This window comes from Gorilla gorilla, chromosome 21, assembly GCF_029281585.2.
Source record: "Gorilla gorilla gorilla isolate KB3781 chromosome 21, NHGRI_mGorGor1-v2.1_pri, whole genome shotgun sequence".
Classification (NCBI taxonomy): Eukaryota; Metazoa; Chordata; class Mammalia; order Primates; family Hominidae; genus Gorilla; species Gorilla gorilla.
The window spans coordinates 49,215,661-49,235,170 of NC_073245.2; the positions used below are offsets into that span (position 1 = coordinate 49,215,661).

At 40.4% G+C, this 19,510-nt stretch overlaps 1 protein-coding gene across 4 annotated transcripts in view; it reads right to left on the minus strand.

Moving 5' to 3' along the window:
• Positions 1-19,510, minus strand: part of RBL1 (RB transcriptional corepressor like 1) — a 90,004-nt gene that overhangs the window by 12,260 nt on the left and 58,234 nt on the right. For all 4 annotated transcript variants that reach the window (XM_031005045.3, XM_055373474.2, XM_055373475.2 and 1 more), the window contains 5 exons: positions 17,698-17,964; positions 15,107-15,318; positions 5,134-5,310; positions 3,141-3,212; positions 760-850 (listed from right to left, as the gene is read on the minus strand). In XM_031005045.3, the coding sequence (XP_030860905.1) occupies positions 760-850; positions 3,141-3,212; positions 5,134-5,310; positions 15,107-15,318; positions 17,698-17,964 (819 nt within the window). The remainder of the gene's footprint in view (positions 1-759; positions 851-3,140; positions 3,213-5,133; positions 5,311-15,106; positions 15,319-17,697; positions 17,965-19,510) is intronic.

Genomic DNA, 19,510 nt, shown 5'->3' on the forward strand with positions numbered 1-19,510 from the left:
AAAAAAGATTACTAGTGCTTAAAGTCTTAGCATGATGGTGGCAAGAGGGTGCAGTCTTGCCTGTGGTAGCAGAATTACCTACAAGTAATACTTATATGAACAGGACATTTTCTTTTGTGTGTGTGTGTGTGTGTGTGACAGTCTCACTTTGCCGCCAGGCTGGAGTGCAGTGGCGTGATCTCAGCTCACGGCAACCTCCGCCTCCTGGGTTCAAGAGATTCTCCTGCCTCAGGCTCCTGAGTAGCTGGGACTACAGGCGCATACCACCACACCTAGCTAATTTTTGTATTTTTTTTAAGTAGAGATGGGGTTTCACCATGTTGGCCAGGATGGCCTCGATCTCTTGAACTCGTGATCCACCCGCCTTGGCCTCCCAAAGTGCTGGAATTACAGGCGTGAGCCACCATGCCTAGCCAGGACATTTTCTTAACAGACTCCTCGGGAAGATTACTGTCAGCTACCTTGTTTTCCCTGTCATTCAGATTTTAGAATTTTATTAAGTCTCTTTTACGTGTTTCATTAACATGTATAAGTAGACTAGAAAACTTCTTCCAAAACACAATTAACAGGGGACAAATTAATGGTTTCAATAAACTATACCAGCACATTCCAATCTCAAACTTATTTGTTTTCAAAACATATGCATTGTCCACCTCACCTCCTTATGATTCACATTTCCATGTTGTCTGATACCCACTGTATTATGTACAGTGTGATCCAATGTGTTTTACATATAATATGTTAAATTGGATAACTTACCACAATCTATCATTTCAAAGTCATCATTTATATTTTTATTATACGCCACAACTTCTCTTGGAATACTTTTCAGCAGAACACTTCTATATACCTACATGCCAGAGGGGAAGAAAAGGACTGCTCAGTCACAGAGGTACAGGTTAAACAAAATCAAAGTGAGAAGAGCAAAATATCAAACCAATTAAAAACTATTTGTCTGTATAAGTGATACTCAAGGGTAAAATGTTATTAGCTCTAGTAAGTATAGATTATAACACATACCATAAAAGAGGGGATACTGGAGAAGAGCCTACCATCTAAGATGGGCTTAGTTTATAAAATAGAAGAAATAGCAACTAAAGACTGATGATCAGGTTTTACTAAATGAAAGCAACTTTAAAGACCTGAATTTGGTCAGGTGCGGTGGCTCACACCTGTAATCCCAGCACTTTGGGAGGCTGAGGTGGGTGGATCACTTGAGGCCAGGCATTCAAGACCAGCTGGCCAACATGGTGAAAGCCCATCTCTACTAAAAATACAAAAATTATCTGGGCGTGGCAGCGCACACTTGTAATTCCAGCTGCTAGGGAGGCTGAGGCAGGAGAACTGCTTGAACTCAGTGGGTGGAGGTTGCACTGAGCTGAGATCGCACCACTGCACTCCAGCCTGGACAACAGAGCAAGACTCTGCTCAAATACAAAACAAAATAAAACAAACAAACAAACAAAAAACAAAAGACCTGAATTAATTCCTCCTTTTTAATTCCTTACACAACAATCAATTGGTCTTTTTTTTCTTTTTTTTTTAGAGACAGGGTCTCACTCCATGGCTCAGACTGGAGTGCAGTGGCACAATCATGGCTCACTGTAGCCTTGACCTCCTGGGCTCAGGCAATCTGTCTGCCTTGGCCTCCTTAACTGGTGGGATTACAGGCGTGAGCCACTGAGCCTGGACCAGAGTCATTTGTTCTTAATGCAGCTTGTTTTTCTGCCCCCAGCCCATTCCCATCTCCTTTCAGATGGCCACATGAAAATCTTTTCCCTTCCCTGCCCCTAAACTATTTCTCACCTCTGAGATAGCTGGAAAGGCATGATCCATTCCTCCTTGTACTGTATTATAGGTTACTGGTATTAAGAGGATATTCAGGGAACCATGGCTTGGCCCATTCTTGACTCACACTAATCTCACCTTAATGATCTTCAAGGACAATCTAGAGCTTTCTAGGCTCTGTTCCTGAGGGATTTTCCTGAAGAAGCCCAGAAACTCTTAGCTTATCATAGAATATAACAAATACCTGTACTTGGTTCTTCAAATGTCTCTATATTGCTTGCTATAATGTATTTTAGGGCTTAAACAAAGCTCTCTTAGAAGGGGATATAACTACTAATACTGAGGCCACATCTCTATTTTGGTCTGCAGTCTAGGCCACTACCTCTCTCTTTCTGTCTACAATTTCCAGGGCCAGAGAAGAGGCCATTATGCTTCCTAAGAGCAGAGCAACTAGGTTCTTGAATGATCAAACCCTTAAGGTAATTTACTTGTGTTCTTCAGGTACAATAATAACAACAATATGACATTAACATTCATTAAATGCTTATTGTGTGCCAGTCCACTCTGCTACCATGACTGAAAGGTTTCATGGAATTTTCACCACAGTCAGAACAATATAATCAGAAATGTTTAACATCTATTCAAAGATGCAAACATTAGGATGCTTAGCAGATGGCAAAAGAAGCTGTAGTTAGGTTAATGAATCCTCAAATTTCACTTGGTTTAAATATCATTAAAAAATAAAGTCATATAATTAAAGAATATTATTATTATTATACATCTTTATTTTTATTTTTTTTGAGACAGAGTCTTGCTCTGTTGGCCAGGCTGGAGTGCAGTGGAATGATCTTGGCTCACCGCAACCTCTGCCTCCTGGGCTCAATCAATTCTCCTGCCTCAGCCTCCCGAGTAGCAGGGATTACAGGCGTGTGACACCACGCCTGGCTAATTTTTGTATTTTTAGTAGAGACAGGGTTTTACCATGTTGGCCAGGCTGGTCTCGAACTCCTGACCTCAGGTAATCCACCTGCCTCTACCTCCCAAAGTGCTGGGATTACAGGCGTGAGACACTGCACCCAGCCATTATACATATCTTTCATTAAATGAACAAATGGAATGGCAGAACTTATGAGAAGTATATGAAAGTATATGGATGAGTCGGAAACAGTCAGACTTCCTGGCTTCTATTGAAACTGTCCTTCAATGAAATTATCTCTTGAGTTTAATGTTATCCATTAAAACAGAAAATCTGAAGTATATTAAAACTAAAAAATAAGTTTACCTTTTATATAACTTGTCAGTGGAAAAGAGTAAATCTATTTTTAGACAGTAGGAAAAATAATGTAACTCACGTGACTATTAGCTTGGGGCTGATTCCTATAACTTTTCATAATTTCTTGAAAAGTTCTTTCTTCTTTTGTTACCTAAGGAAAATAAAAACCGCATTTATCAACTGCTTTTTGAAAGAAAAATGGCTCTGAACAAAACTTCAATTATAAGTTGGCACTGAGAGCAACCTTGCAGAAAACCATTAACCCCAGGCCAGTCCATGACTAAAAACCACTAACATTTATGATTTTTTCTACCTTTAAAGTTCAGGCTTTGTGGCTTGTGGGGACTCACTTAATAGTTTCATTAATCAAAAAGCAGTGAAACTGCTATGGTGTGACTCTACTGAAAATCCATTTCTTTATATAAAAAAAGATATAAGAAAACTCAGATCTGTTTAATTCCCTGCAGTCTCCAGTTTTTTAATTTTTAAGTACTTACTTAAAAGTAAATTAACCACATACGAAGGATTAAAAATATCTTACAGTGATGATTCTCAATCAAACTGAGTAGCTATTACAGGATTAGGTTTTAACATTTCAGGACAGACTGTAGGGTTTCTAATGTTTAGACAGAAGTCACAGTGGTGGCCAAAAGGAAGAAAATGGATTAGTGATCCAAAAAGGAATTCCTTCTGGGATCTCTGTGATCATAAACTTCACTTAAGTCACTCTTTTCCCCTGCTTCACTGTCCATTAGTGCTAAACCTGTTCTCTATAATGATGAGCTAGAAATGGCAAAGCCTGAACTCTAACAGTCTTCTGGAAAACACACGATTAGTTAGTAACATTTATCTTTTAATTTTTTTAATTCTTTTTTTTTTTTTTTTGAGATAGAGTCTCGGTCTGTCATCCAGGCTGGAGTGCAGTGGCATGATCTTGGCTCACTGCAACCTCTGCCTCCCGGTTTCAAGTGATTCTCCTGCCTCAGCCTCCCGAGTAGCTAGGACTACAGGCGTGTGCCACCATGCCCAGCTAATTTTTGTATTTTTAGTAGAGACAGGGTTTCACTGTGTTAGCCAGGATGGTCTTGATTTCCTGACCTCGTGATCTGCCTGCCTTGGCCTCCCAAAGTGCTGGGATTACAGGCATGAGCCCGCGCCTGGCCCTTCAGGTTGAGTTTTCTAACTGCAACTTCATCATTCTGCAAATCAGCAAGATTCACTTCAAACACATGACTCTTGAGGCTATCAGATGCAATTTGGTTCCTTGAGTCCTGGTAACTAGTGTCTTTCAAGTATTTCTTGTATTGAACATAGTCGGTGCTTTTTTACATCAAACCAATCTTTCTTAAAAAATGAATCAACAATTTTCTTCTTTGCTCCCTTTTTGTTGCCTTTTGTATGGTGCATGTTCTCGTCAACCACCATAGTGCTGCAGTAACAATTATTAAGACCTATTTTTTACAGAGATTTCAAAGAGGCATTGTGGGAGGAGGGGTCACAAAGGAGTTTAAAAACATATTCTCTGTCTCAAAAAGCTGAAAAATCAAGTCTTAACTGTATACATCTGCTAGGACTGCCAGTGTGGCCAGTACAGTCAAGACAAATGATTGTATCAGATATATGAGAATTTTAAAAAACAAGCAAGATATGTTATTCTATGACTTAAAACACGTTGTAGCAACTAGAAAGTAAAATGCTCTTCTGAGGCAGCACAATAAATCACGAGAAAGCAATATGCAATATGGTACAGAAACTTTTATTTTTCTTGAGACAGGGTCTTGCTCTATTGCCCAGGCTGAGGTACAGTGTCATGATCTCGGCTCACTGCAGCCTTGGCCTCCTGGGCTCAAGAGATCCTCCCACCTCAGTCTCCCGAGTAGCTGGGCCTATAGGTGCAAGCCACAATGCCCACCTGATTTTTATATTTTTTATAGAGACGAGGTTTCACCATGTTGCCCAAGCTGGTTTCGAAATCCTGGGCTCAAGCTATCTGCTCGCCTTGACCTCCCAAAGTGCTAGGATTATACGTGTGAGCCACCATGCCCAGCCTCTTCCCCCATTTTATATATTACCTTTGCCATGATATAAAAGGCACAAAGGAGGAGCTGATCCAAATGCCTGTCTTTCATTAGATCAGGGCAGTGAACTAAAGTGAATTCAAAACACGTCCATATCTTCCTTCGTAACTCATTTGAAACATCCAGTTTTAGACATAGATCACGTAAGCGTACACTTGCCAAATGATAGACCTAAAATAGAAGGTAACACATTGATGCAAAACACCAAGTAAATCATTTCTCAAATTTTTATGTCTTACCAAGACCAAGATTAAAAAACATAGGCTGTTGATATACTAAATTAAATAAAATTTCTGTTCTATAGCACTAGTTCACTGCTATGGCAGGAGGATATAGATTAAAGCAAAGCTACTTGAAAAAAATTTTTAAAGATGTCATCTATTACTCTATGCTGCCAACTATGTAAAGTAAGAAAAACTGAAATATAGGATTTACCTGCATCATGACAATTATGAACACATAATTTTTCCTTTTTTTTTTTCTTAGGTGGATTCTCGCTCTGTCACCCAGGCTGGAGTGCAGTGGCACAATCTTGGCTCACTGCAACCTCTGCCTTCTGCATTCAAGCAATTCTCCTGCCTCAGCCTCCCGAGTAACTGGGCTTACAGGTGCATGCCACCACGCCTAGCTAATTTTTGTATTTTTAGTAGAGACAGGGCTTCATCATGTTGGCCAGGCTGGTCTTTACTCTTGACCTCAAGTAATACATGCACTGCAGCCTCCCAAAGTACTGGGATTACAGGTGTAAGCCACTGTGCCCGGCTCGAATGCATAATTTTTCAAAGCTCAGAAGTCTCTGTCTATTCTCTTTGGGTTCAGGTAAAATTGCTAGGGGGTCTAACATGCCAAATAATAAATGTTTGACTCCAAAAATGAGTCAGAAAGCAAAACCATTTAAAAAATTGCTCCTATATTCTACACTTTTTATGAGCACGATGGGAACAAAACAGGAATGTTAAAATAAGTAAGATACAAAGTTTTTTTTTTTTTAAAGCCTGTGAAAATTAATTCTGTTCAATTCCCTGGCCCTAGATCCTGCAAGACTGTTTTTTTATTTTAAGACTTGATAACCCTGATGTGGTATTCCTAAACCAGACTATTCTATTCAAACTATTTTTTTTTTTTTTTGAGACGGAGTCTCACTCTGTAGCCTAAGTTGGAGTGCAGTGGCATGATCTTGGCTCACTGCAACCTCCACCTCCGGGCTCAAGTGATTCTCGTGTCTCAGCCTCCCGAGTAGCTGGGACTACAGGCAAGTGCCACCACGCCTGGCTAAGTTTTTTTTTTTTTGTATTTGAGTAGAGATGGGGTTTCACCATGTTGCCCAGGGTGGTCTCGAACTCCTGAGCTCAGGTGATCTGCTGGCCTCGGCCTCCCAAAGTGCTGGGATTACAGGCGTGAGTCACTGCGCCTGGCCCAAACTATGTCTTTAAATTTCCAGATGGAAAAAAAAAGTAAGTTACCCCTTACAGAAAATTATCTTTGGCAGAAAAATACCTACAAACTGAGCTTAAAAACTAATTTAAGCTACTCAGTAATCTAATATAAAGAGAGACAAACAGTTGACTCCAAAGCCACCAGTGATTTATTTTACAGCAAACAAATTTTCTGCATCCTCTCCCCTTGTTTCTGGTCCAGCCATGCTGAGTAAACAGTAGGGTCAGAGCAGAGAGAAAGATGCTAGAACTTTATATTCATGAAAGGAGAAGATAAGAGATATAGTCCTAGCTAGAATAATTAAAAGTAATATGTAATTAAGTAATACTTGGTAAAGTATCTTTTACAGAGCTGATCCAATGCTTACAGGATACACATACGCTGGAAGGCTTTTGATTCTAACATTCACAGTAAATTCTATTTAGGCATAGAACACCAGCATCACACTGAGTTCAGCATAGATAATTGTTATAATTTACTCAATGAATGGTTATTTTGAATTTATTATAGATTCAGACATTTCAGTTCCTTTTATATTTTCTAGCTTCTAATCTATATTGAGCAGGTTATAATTAAATGAAAGGAAAAGGATGTTAGATTCTAAAACAACATTCAAAATAAAGAATTCACCAAAAAGTCTTATTTCTGTCAAACTTAGGTTAATTATCAGAGGCAATAATTTGCCATTTTGAAAATTAAAAATGGTAAGTAAATGGGGAAACTGCTATATTTTCAAGCTCTGTTGTTAAAACAGTTCTTAGGCATAGGAGGGGGTGATGGGACAGAGGAGAGAAGCCAGAAAAGGTGGTGAAAAGAACAAGACTCTCCCTCAACCATCCCAACTGCCAACCAAAGCAGCCCTGCTTTCATATATTTTGTTTATACTTCTGAAGACTATTTCATTCAAAGAAGGGGTTTCCCTAAAAGATGAAATTCCTTGGAGAATCAGTTGCTCCAAAACCCACAATGTAATGAAAATAAATGAGCTATAATTGAAAGGAACAGAAGACAAAGAATGGTTGTAGAAGCTATAAATGAGTTGTTTTCCAGTGTCTGTCTCCTCTTCTGCAATAACAGAACCCTTAACATTTACACCCACCTTCCTGTAATAAAGACTATATTTGCCCCTTTGAAAATTCTGCCTGGGCACGGTGGCTTACATCTGTAATCCCAGCACATTGGGAGGGTGAAGTGGACGGACTGGTTGAGTCCAGGAGTTTGAAACCATCCTAAGCAACATAGCGAAACCCCTTCTCTACAAAAAATTAAAAAATAAGCTGGGTGTGGTAGCCTGTGCCTATAGTCCCAGCTACTCAGGAGGCTGAGGTGAGAGGATAGCTTGAGCCCGGGAGGTTGAGGCTGCAGTGAGCCATGATCTTGCCACTGCACCCCTGCACGGGTGACAGAGCAAGACCTTGTCTCCAAAAAGAAAAAAAAAAAATTCTACAAGTGGCTACATGACTAAGTGGGAAATAAACAGCATTGGTGTATGTAACTTCTAGGACAGGTTCTGAAGGTGAGGAGGCATGCTCTTTTTCTTTCTGCTGGCTAGAATGCAGATATGATATCTGGAAGGGAAGCAGTCATCATGGACTGAGTTAGAAACCTTGTGTTGAAAATGGCCAAAAAAACCTTGAAGGGACCTGGGTTTTTTTTTTTTTTTTTTTGAGATGGAGTCTTGCTCTGTCGCCCAGGCTGGAGTGCGGTGGCGTGATCTCGGCTCACTGCAACCTCCACCTCCCAGGTTCACGCCATTCTCCTGCTTCAGCCTCCCGAGTAGCTAGGACTACAGGTGCCTGCTACCATGCCCGGGTAATTTTTTTGTATTTTAAGTAGAGATGGGGTTTCACCATGTTAGCCAGGATGGTCTCGAACTCCTGCCCTCATGATCTGCCCGTCTTGGCCTCCCAAAGTGCTAGGATTACAGGCGTGAGCCACCGACCTGGCCAGGACCTGGGTTCTTAATGGTCGTGGTAACCACAGCAGTCCCATACTACTTACACAGACTTTATGTGAAAGATAAATTCTCTTGTTTAAGCTACTATTATTTTCAAACAGCTAAACTGAAATCTAAGAAATAAATAGATAATCACTATGCCCGAGGTCAGAAAACACATTAGAGGTACTGTGAAAGAAATAGGATTTGATATAAAAACATAAAAAATAATCCTCATGTTTTATCTTAATGTAAAACTATCTAATTCAGAGTGTGGGCTGAGACCTTCCATGACAGCAAGTGACAAAAGAATGGAGAAAAACATGATTGAGGAAGAGTATAAATTAAAGAAGATTTATTTAGCATAGAGAAAAAGGACGTATAAAAAATTATTGCCAGGCGCAGTGGCTCATGCCTGTAATCCCAGCACTTTGAGAGGCCGAGACGGGTGGATCACGAGGTCAGAAGTTCAAGATCAGCCTGACCAAGATGATGAAATCCCATCTCTACTAAAAATACAAAAATTAGCCGGGTATGGTGGCACACACATGTAATGCCAGCTACTCAGGAGGCTGAGGCAGGAGAATCGCTTGAACCCGGGCGGCAGAGGTTGCAGTGAGCCAAGATCGTGTCACTGCACTCCAGCCTGGGTGACAGAGCAAGACTCCGTCTCAAAAAAAAAAAAAAAAAAAAAAAATTATTAGGCCAGGCGCAGTGGCTCACACCTATAATACTAGTACTTTGGGAGGCTGAGGTGGTGGATCACGAGGTCAGGAGATCGAGACCATCCTGGCCAACATGGTGAAACCCTGTCTCTACTAAAAATAAAAAAATTAGCTGGGCATGGTGGTGCGTCCCTGTAATCCCAGCTACTTGGGAGGCTGAGGCAGAGAATTGCTTGAACTAGGGAGTCAGAGGTTGCAGTGAGCTGAGATTGCACCACTGCACTCCAGCCTGGTGACAGAGTGAGACTCCATTTAAAAAAAAAAAAAAAAAACCAAAAAATTATTACAAGAACAATTGGTTGGGCATGGTGGCTCACACCTGTTGTAATCCCAGCACTTTGGGAGGCTGAGGTGGGAGGATCGCTTGAGCCCAGGAGTTGAAGACGAACCTGGGAAACACAGCGAGACTCCATTTCTACAAAAAAAAAAAAAAAAAAAAAAAAAAAAAAAATTTAGCTGGGTGGGGTGGTGCATGCCTGTGGTCCTACTACTCAGGAGGCAGGAGGATCTCTTGAGCTTGGGAGGTAGACTGCAGTGAGACATGATCGTGCCTCTGCGCTCTAGTCTGGGCGACAGAGCAAGACCCTGTCTCAAAATAATAATAAAAAAAGAATGATTAGTAGAGAAATACACTTAAATTTGCCTGTAGACCCAGGTACTCGGAGGGTAATGAAAGAGGATCACTTGAGCCTAGGAGTTTGGGCTCTAGCGTGCTATAACCGTGCTTGTGGATAGTCACTGTACTCCAACCTGGGCAATAGAATGGGCTAGCCAACCATCTAGTTGTGGGATGCACTGCAGTCATGTTTGGTTATAAATATCTGATTAACATGTCTATCTTATCAGAAGCTGATGATTCAAAATGTGCTTGTAAGAGGACAAATTCAAGTTATGTCTAAGGTCAACCGTTTTTAGTCCCTTTCCATTAATATTAAAATAATTTAGGCATTATAATAAGAACTGGTCATATGCTAATTTAAAGGGTAACACACTAGATTTATTTTATTTATTTTTGAGTTTTGGAGACGGGGTCTTACTCTGTTGCTTGGGCTGGAGTGTAGTAGCACCTTCTTAGCTCACTGCAGCCTCGAAATCATGGGCTCATGTTATCCTCCCACTTCAGCCTCCTGAGTAGCTGGGACTACAGGCATGGGCCACTATGCTGGCTAATTTTTTAATTTTTTGGTAGAGACTGGGTCTTGCTGTGTTGCCCAGGCTGGTCTTGAACTGCAAGCCTCAAGTAACCCTCCTGGCTTAGCCTCTGAAAATACTGAGATTACAGGCATGAGCCACCATGCCTGGCCTAGATTTATAATAAAAATTATGAGTAACAGCTGGGCATGGAGGCGCATGCCTGTAATCCCAGCACTTTGGGAGGCTGTGGTGGGCAGATCACCTGAGGTCAGGAGTTTGAGACCAGGCTGGCCAATATGGTGAAACCGCGTCTCTACTAAAAATACAAAAATTAGCCAGGTGTGGTGGTGGACACCTATAGTCCCAGCTACTTGGGAGGGTGAGGCAGGTAAATCGCTTGAACCTGGGAGACAGAAGCTGTAGTGAGCCAAGATCACGCTACTGCATTCCATCTGGGGAGAAAGAGTAAGACTGTCTCAAAAATAAATAAATAAATAATGGCTTGGGTGGTGACTCACACAGTAATCCCAATGCTTTGGGAGGTCAAAGAGGGAGGATCGCTTGAGCCCAGGAGTTCAAGGCTACAGTGAGCCATGATCATGCCACTGCACTGTAGCTTGGGTGTAACAGAGCAAGACCTTGTCTCTAAAAAAAAATAATAAAATATATAGCCTTCTCACAGTATCCCATCAATCTTTAGAATGATTCTTCATTAATTAAAATTCACCCATGAGATCCAACATGTATTTGTCCCACAGTGAACTCCACTCTACAGCAACATAACACAACAGAGTTTCAGTAAATTCCAGAGGCTGGCCGACTACTTACTCAAAGTTAGAAAAGAATACAAGCTGGCAAGATCATAATGTTCTCTTGAAAGGTCAAATGTATTTTTTAAGTGGCTAAAGGTACATTACTTGATAGCAAAGCCAGACAAAGAAAGCATAAGAAAAAATACAGACCACTATCTCTTATGAATATTGGCACAAAAATCCTCAACTAAATACTAGTAAAACAAATTCAACAGCATATGAAGAGGGTTATACACCATGACCAAGTAGAACTTATTCTTAAAAGGTAAGGATAATTTAAAACAAGGAAATCATTCAGTATAACACACCATATTAAAAGGACAAAGGGAAAATGGCCACATAATCATTTCAAGTGATACAGGAAAGCATTTGACAAAATTTAACACCCTTTCATGATAAAAATACTCAAAAAGCTAGGAAGAGAAGGAAACTACCTAAACATAATAAAGGATATACAGTAATCCCTTGGTATACACAGGAGATTTCTTCCAGGAGCCCCTGCATATACCTGAATGTATGCATACTCAAGTCCTGCATTTGGCCCTGTAGAATCCCCACGTACAAAAAGACGGCCCTCTATATACACAGGTTTCACATCCCTCAAATACTGTATTTTCATTCTGTGTTGGCTGAAAAAAATCTGTATGTAAGTGGACTTGTACAGTGCAAAAACATGTTGTTCAAGGGTCAACTGTATATAAAAAACCCACAGCTAACATCATACTCAAATTGAAAACCTGAAAGGGGTTCCTCTAAGATCAGGAGTAAGACAAAGATGTTTGCTTTCACCACTTTTATTCAACAAAGAACGGGAATTCCTAGCTAGAGCAATAAGGCAGGAAAAAGAAATCCAAATTGCAAAGAAAGAAGTAAAATTATCTTTGTTCACAGATGACATAATCTTATGTATGGAAAACTCAAAAAACCTAAAGAATCCATAAAAACTGACAGAATTAATAAACAAATCAGCAAAGCTGCAAGAAAATCAATACAACAACATCTCTTGTGTTCCTTTACATTAATGAACAATCTAAAAAATGAAATTAAGACAATTCTACTTACTTATTACTTACAATAGCATCAAAAAGAATACAATACTTAGGAATAATCTTGAGCAAGGACTTGTCTTGCAAAAGACATATACAGAAAACTACAAAATGTTGCTGAAAGAAATTAAAGAAGACGCAAATGAAAAGACATCCTATGATCATGGACTGGAAGACTTGACATTCTTAAGATGTCAATACTAGCCAATGCGATCTCCATATTCAATGCAATCTCTGTCAAAATTCCACAATGTTTTTGCAGAAAGAGAAAAATCCATTCTAAAACTCATACAGACTCTCAAGAAATCTTAAATAGCCAAAACAATCTTAAGAAAGAAAAACAAAGTTGGAGGTCTCACACCTCCTGATTTTAAAACTTATGACACAAAGCTATGGTTATCAAAACAGTGTGGTACTGAATACAGATAGACATATAGTCCAATGAATAGAATAGAGAGCCCAGAATTAAACCCCCATATCTATGCTCAAGTGACTTTTCAACAAGGATTCTAAGCTCATTCAATGGGAAAGGGCAGTCTTTCAACAAATCGTGCTGGGAAAAATGGATATCCATGTACAAAACAATGACTTTAGACCCTTATCTAACACCATATACAAAAATTAAAATGGGCTGGGCATGGTGGTTCACGGCTGTAATCCCAGCACTTTGGGAGGCTGAGGTGGGCAGATCACTTAAGCTCACGAGTTCGAGACCAGCCTGGGCAACATGGTGAAACCCCGTCTCTACAAAAAAGTTCAAAAACAGGCCCAGCGTGGTGGCTCACGCCTGTAATCCCAGCACTTTGGGAGGCCAAGGCGGGTGGATCACCTGAGGTCAGTAGTTTGAAACCAGCCTAACCAGCATGGTGAAACCTCATCTCTACTAAAAATACAAGAATTAGCCAGGCGTGGTGGCATATTCCTGTAGTCCCAGCTACTCAGGAGGCTGAGAAAGGAGAATTGCTTGAACCCGGGAGGCAGAGGTTGCAGTGAGCCAAGATTGCGCTACTGCACTCCAGCCTGGGCAACAGAGTGAGACTCTGTCTCAAAAAAAAAAAAAAAAAAAAAAAAAAACCCAAAAAACGAAAATTAGCTGGGCATGGTGGCATGGTGGCACATGCCTGTAGTCATAGCTGCTCAGAGGGTCGAGGTGGGAGGATCATCTGAACCCGGGAGGCAGAGGCTGCAGACTGCACTCCAGTCTGCAGCTGTGACTGCGTGACTGCACTCCAGCCTGGGTGATAAAGTGAGACTCTGTCTCAAAAAAAAATAGACATAATAAATATAAGAGCTAAAAACTATAAAACTCTTAGACGAAAACATAGGGGAAAAGTTTTATAATACTGGATTTGGCAATGATTTCTTGTGTATGACACCAAAAGCACAGACAAAAAATGAATAAATTGATTTTATTAAGATTAAAAACTTTCATGTGTCAAGAACACTATCAACGGAATGAGAAGGCAACCCACAGAATGGGAGAAAATACTTGTAAATAGTATATTTTATAGGGGATTAATATCTAGAATACATAAAGAACTCCTACAATTTAACAAAAACAAAACCCAAAACCCATAATTTAAAAAATGGGCAAAAGACTCGAATAGACATTTCTATAATGAAGATATATAGATGGGCAAAAGCACATGAAAAGATACTCAATATTACTAATCATTAGGGAAATGAAAATCGAAACTATAGTAAGATGTCTCTTTACACCCATTGGATGGCCATTATCAAAAAAACAAACAAACCAGAAAACACAAAACGTTGGCAACGATGTGAAGAACTTGGAACACTTGTGCCTTGCTAGTGGGAATGTAAAATGGTCCAGCCACTGTGGAAAATGGTACGGTGGTTCCTCAGAAAATGAAATACTAAATTACTCTCCCATTTCTGGGAATATACCCAAAGGAATTGAAAGCAGAGACTTGAATAGACATTTGTTGCTATTTTTTTTTCTTCTTAAGACAGGGCCTCGTTCTGTTGCCCAGGCTGGAGTGCAGTGGTGTCATCTCGACTCACTGTAGCCTCAACCTCCTGGGCTCACATGATCCTCCCACCTCAGCCTCCAAAATAGCCAAGACTATAGGCATCTGCCACCACACCTGGCTGTTTTTTTTTTTTTTTTTTTTTTTTTAATAGAGATAGGGTCTCACTGTGTCGCCCAGGGTGGTCTCAAACCCCTGGGTTCAAGTGATCCTCCTGCCTCGGCCTCACAAAGTGCTGGGTTTATAGGCATGAGCAACCACGCCTGGTTTGAACAGACACCTGTACACAAATGTTCATAGCAGCATAACTCACAATAGCTAAAAGGTAGAAGCAACCCAAATGCCCATAAGCAGATGAATGAATAAACAAAATGTGGTATTAAAAAAAAGTCTATTCATACGATGGAATATTTTTTCTTTTGTTCTTTTTTTCTCTTCTTCATACAATGGAATATTATTCAGCCTTGAAAAGGAAGGAAATTCTGGCACAAGCCATAATATGAATGAACCTAGAAGACATTATGCTAAGCCAGTCACAAAAACAAACAAATATCGTATGACTTCACTCATATGAAGAACCTAGAGTAGTCAAATTCACAGAAACAGAAAGTAAAATAGTAGTTGCCAGAAGCTGGGGAAAGGGAGAAATGGATACAGAATTTCAGAATGGGAAGACGAAAAAGTTCTGGAGATAGACGGTAGTAATAAAGCTGCACAACAATGTGAATGTATTTAATACCATTGAACTGTACACTCAAAAATGGTTAAAATGGTAAATTTTGTGTTATGTATATTAGAAAAAAAAAAGACCAAAGTCTGTCTCTGTTACTCAATCTTTCTTCCATTGATTAAACAAATTCTTCTTAAGTGCTATAAAAACACATACCTTTCTGTAAAATAGTGCTAAGGACCCAGTTCTCTTTGGCCTGTTTATTCCAGTTGAATGTACCTCTTGTGCTTTAGTCAGATTGGTCTGTTTTGGAGAAGCACCAATTAATGAATGAGCAGTAAGTGATACAGGACTCTTGACTTTGGACTCTTGATTTGTATTCATGGAAATAGGTATCAGTGTGATCTCTCCAGCATCATTTGCGACACCTGAATGTATAAGCATTATTAGAAATAATCTGCATATATTCTAGGAAAGTTGTCAACTATATATATTTTGACAATTATATATACATATATCTGTGTGTATAAGAAGGCTACAAAATAGTAATTCTAGGTTGTGACTGAATTCTTTTTTTTTTTTTTTTTTGAGACAGGGTCTCACTTGGTTACTTAGGCTGGAGTGCAGTGGCGCCATCTCAGCTCACTGTGGCCTCGACCTCCTGGGCTCAAGTGATCCTCCCATCTCAAACCCCGCAAATAGCTGAGACTACAGGTGCAAGCCACTATGCCTGGTAAATTTTTTTTTTTTTTTTTTTTTTGAGATGGAGTCTTGCTCTGTCACCCAGGCTGGAGTGCAGTGGCGTGATCTCGGCTCACTGCAACCACTGCCTCCCGGGTTCAATTCTCCTGCCTTAGCCTCCTGAGTAGCTGGAACTACAGGCACATGCTACCACACCCGGCTAATTTTTAAAATATTTTTAGTAGAGACAGGGTTTCACCATGTTAGCCAGGATGGTCTTGATCTCCTGACCTCATGATCTGCCCTCCTTGGCCTCCCAAAGTGCTGGGATTACAGGCGTGAGCTACCGTGCCCGGCCTGTATTTTTTTTTTAGAGATGGGAGTTTTGCCACGTTGCCCAGGTTAGTCTCGAACTCGTCAGCTCAAGCCATCTGCCTGCCTCGGCTTCCCAAAATGCTAGGATTACAGGCATGAGCCACTGCAGCTGGACTTTTTTTTTTTTTTTTTTTTGAGACAGTCTCACTCTGTCACCCAGGTGGGAGTGCAGTGGCCTCATCTTGGCTCACTGAGACCTCTGCCTCCCAGGTTCAAGCAATTCTCCTGCCTCAGCCTCCTGAATAGTTGGGACTACAGGCATGCGCCACCACACCGGCTAATGTTTTTTCTCTATTTTTAGTAGAGATGGGGTTTCACCACGTTGGCCAGGCTGGTCTCAAACTCCTGACCTCAAGTGATCCACCTGCCTCAGCCTCCCAAAGTGCTGGGATTATAGGTGTGAGCCACTGTGCCCGGCGCCCCCCAGGCCCCCTTTTTTTTTTCTTCCTTTTTTTTTTTTGACAACGTCTTGCTCTGTTGTCCTGGCTGGAGTACAGTAGCGTGATCACGGCTCACTGTAGCCTCAAATTCCTGGGCTCAAGTGATTCTCCTGCCTCAGCCTCCTAAGTAGCTGGGACCATAGGCATACATCACCATGCCCAGCTAATTTAATTTTTTGTAGAGATAGGATATTGCTATGTTGCCCAGTCTGGGTCTCAAACTCCTGGGCTAAAGTGATCCTCTTGCCTCGGTCTCCCAAAGTGCTGGGATTACAGGTGAAAGCTACCATGCCCCACATAAATCCTTATTTTCTAGAAACAAGAATATTTGGTTTTGTTTTTACACTTTAAATTTATGGAAAAAAAAGCAAATTTTGTTCTCTATTTTGTATTTGCCTGGGATACATTTATAGTTTAAATTTATTGGAAAAAAAAGCAATTTTTTTTTAACATTTTGAGCACTTGAGCTGTTAGTCAAAAAACAGAATTTTTGCTCAATACATACATATTGGAAAGCTCAGATAAGAACATTTTAAAAGTAGCTCAGGAGTTTGAGACCTGGGCAACATGGTAAAACCCCATCTGTACCACAAATACAAAAAATTAGCTGGGAGTGGTGGCACTTGCCTCTGGTCCCAGCTACTCAGGAGGCCGAGGTGGGACAATCACTTGAGCCTGGGAGCAGAGGTTGCAGTGAGATGAGATCATGCTGCTGTACTCCAACGTGGGTGACAGAGTGAGATCCTGTCTCAAAAAATAAAAAAAGAAGAAAAGAAAAAGTAAAATAAGTCTAAACAAACAGAGAGGATAGTAAATTTATAAAACTTAAAAATTAAAAAAAAACCACTATAGGTTCGAAACAAAAAGGTGGGGCACAGAGGATTTACAGGGCAGTGAAACTACTCTGTATGGAGCTATAGTGACAGATACATGTCATTATACGTTCTCAAAATCAATAAACTATTCACCAAGAGTGAACCCTAATGTAAACTATGGGCATTGGGTAATGTGTCAATAACATAGGTTCATCAACTGTAACAAATGTAGCATTCTGGTGTGGAATACTGATAATGAGGGAGGCTTTATATGCCTCTCGTTGGGGAAGGGGGAATATGAGAAATGTCTGTACCTTCCTCTGAATTTTGCTGTGAATCTACAACTGCTCTAAAAAATTCAAATCTATTTAAAAAAAAAAAAGTATAGGTTCAAGAAAAAATAATGAGTTAGAAAAACCATGTGATCTAATCCACTAAGACATTTCTTAAATTTTTATCTCAGAAAAAATACAAAACAAATGCACTATAACGTTACCATGTAATGGAATTGTAACTTTATGTCCTGTTGTTCCTGTTACTGGGGCTGTGGCCATTGTTAGAAGAGTTTGACCAGGTAAAATTGATATATTTTCAGCAGTAATGCTTGAAGAAGGAGCGATTTTCAATTTTGTTCCTTCTGTTATGATCTTGTCCATAAGCATTTCCTTTGGGGGGTCCTCTCCAAAGAGTCTTCTCTTAGCACTCCCTGCGGTAGGAGAACTGTAGCGTTCATGGACAGAAATTGGAGACAATGGTTGCATATCTAAAAAAAATAATAATAAATTTAAAACAGAAATGTATTCCAAAATAATAAATTAGGTTTACTCATTCACTCAACAGATAGTGAGTTACTTATGCTGGGCACTAGCTAGATATGAATAACATGGCCTTTGCCCTCATGGAATATGTAGTCTACTGGGAGAAAGAGGCATGAAATAAGTCACTACGATAAAACGTGAAAATTATGATCACTCATCTTCCTGGTTTCTTGAACCTCTGCCTACATTAAAGGAGCAAAACATTAAGGACAAAGTAGAGGTTGAGAGGTAGAATGAAGTGAGCACTAAATTTTAGTAGTAGTCCAGTATCTCCCAATCTTACCTAGTAGAGAGCACCTGAGAAGAAGGGAAGCAAAAGCAAAAATCAGGAATTTGGGTCACAGTTTTGCCTCTTTGTGAATATTTGCACTCCAAGCAGTTTAAGGCAGTAGCTCTGGCTTTCTAATTTAGTAGATATGGAATCATCTTTAGTAAATCTATCAGAAGATATGAGTAAAGATGATATAAATCTGCTTACCTTGCCTTAATCTGAGGGTTGGCAGTACTGTGTTGATCAAAAATAAAGTAAGGATTATGGATTTTGCCTCTCTTCCTGTGCTATCCTTTCACAGGATCTGCTTTCCATTCCCTCTCTACCAGCTGCACGGGTTTTTCTAGCCCCTTACAACCCTACATCTTTTCTACATCTTTTTTCACAATTCTTCCCTCAACCAATTATTCCTTACAGGTAGGTCAATAATATGCTTTTAAAACAAAAGTATTTATTTATTTATGAGATGGAGTCTCGCTCTGTCACCCAGGCTGGAGTGCAGTGGCACGATTTTGGCCTACTGTGACCTCTGCCTCTTGGGTTCAAGCGATTCTCCTGCCTCAGCCTCCCAAGTAGCTGGGACTACAGGCATGTGCCACCATGCCTGGCTAATTTTTCTATTTTTAGTAGAGACAGAGTTTCACCATGTTGGCCAGGCTGGTCTTGAACTTCTGACCTCAGGTGATCCACCTGCCTCATTTGGGATTACAAGCTTGAGCCACCGTGCCCGACCTTCATTATTTATTTTTACATTCACTAGATAATTAGATAGTCATGTAATCTATTTTCTTTTCTTTTTTTTTTTTTTTTTGAGATGGAGTCTCGCTCTGTTGCCCAGGCTGGAGTGCAGTGGTATGATCTTGGCTCACTGCAAGCTCCGCCTCCCAGGTTCACGCCATTCTCCTGCCTCAGCCTCCTGAGTAGCTGGGACTACACGCAACCGCCACCATGCCCGGCTAATTTTTTGTATTTTTAGTAGAGATGGGGTTTCACCGTGTTAGCCAGGATGGTCTCGATCTCCTGACCTCGTGATCCGCCCACCTCGGCCTCCCGAAGTGCTGGGATTACAGGCGTGAGCCACTGCGCCTGGCCCTGTAATCTATTTTCAAAACATGTTCAAAAGGTATTAAAATGACCCCTGGCAATGATTTAGAAGCTCTCTGTATTAGTGAGGTGATTGGGAAAATAGTTATAGTTTAATAAAAATCTCCGTAATTCTT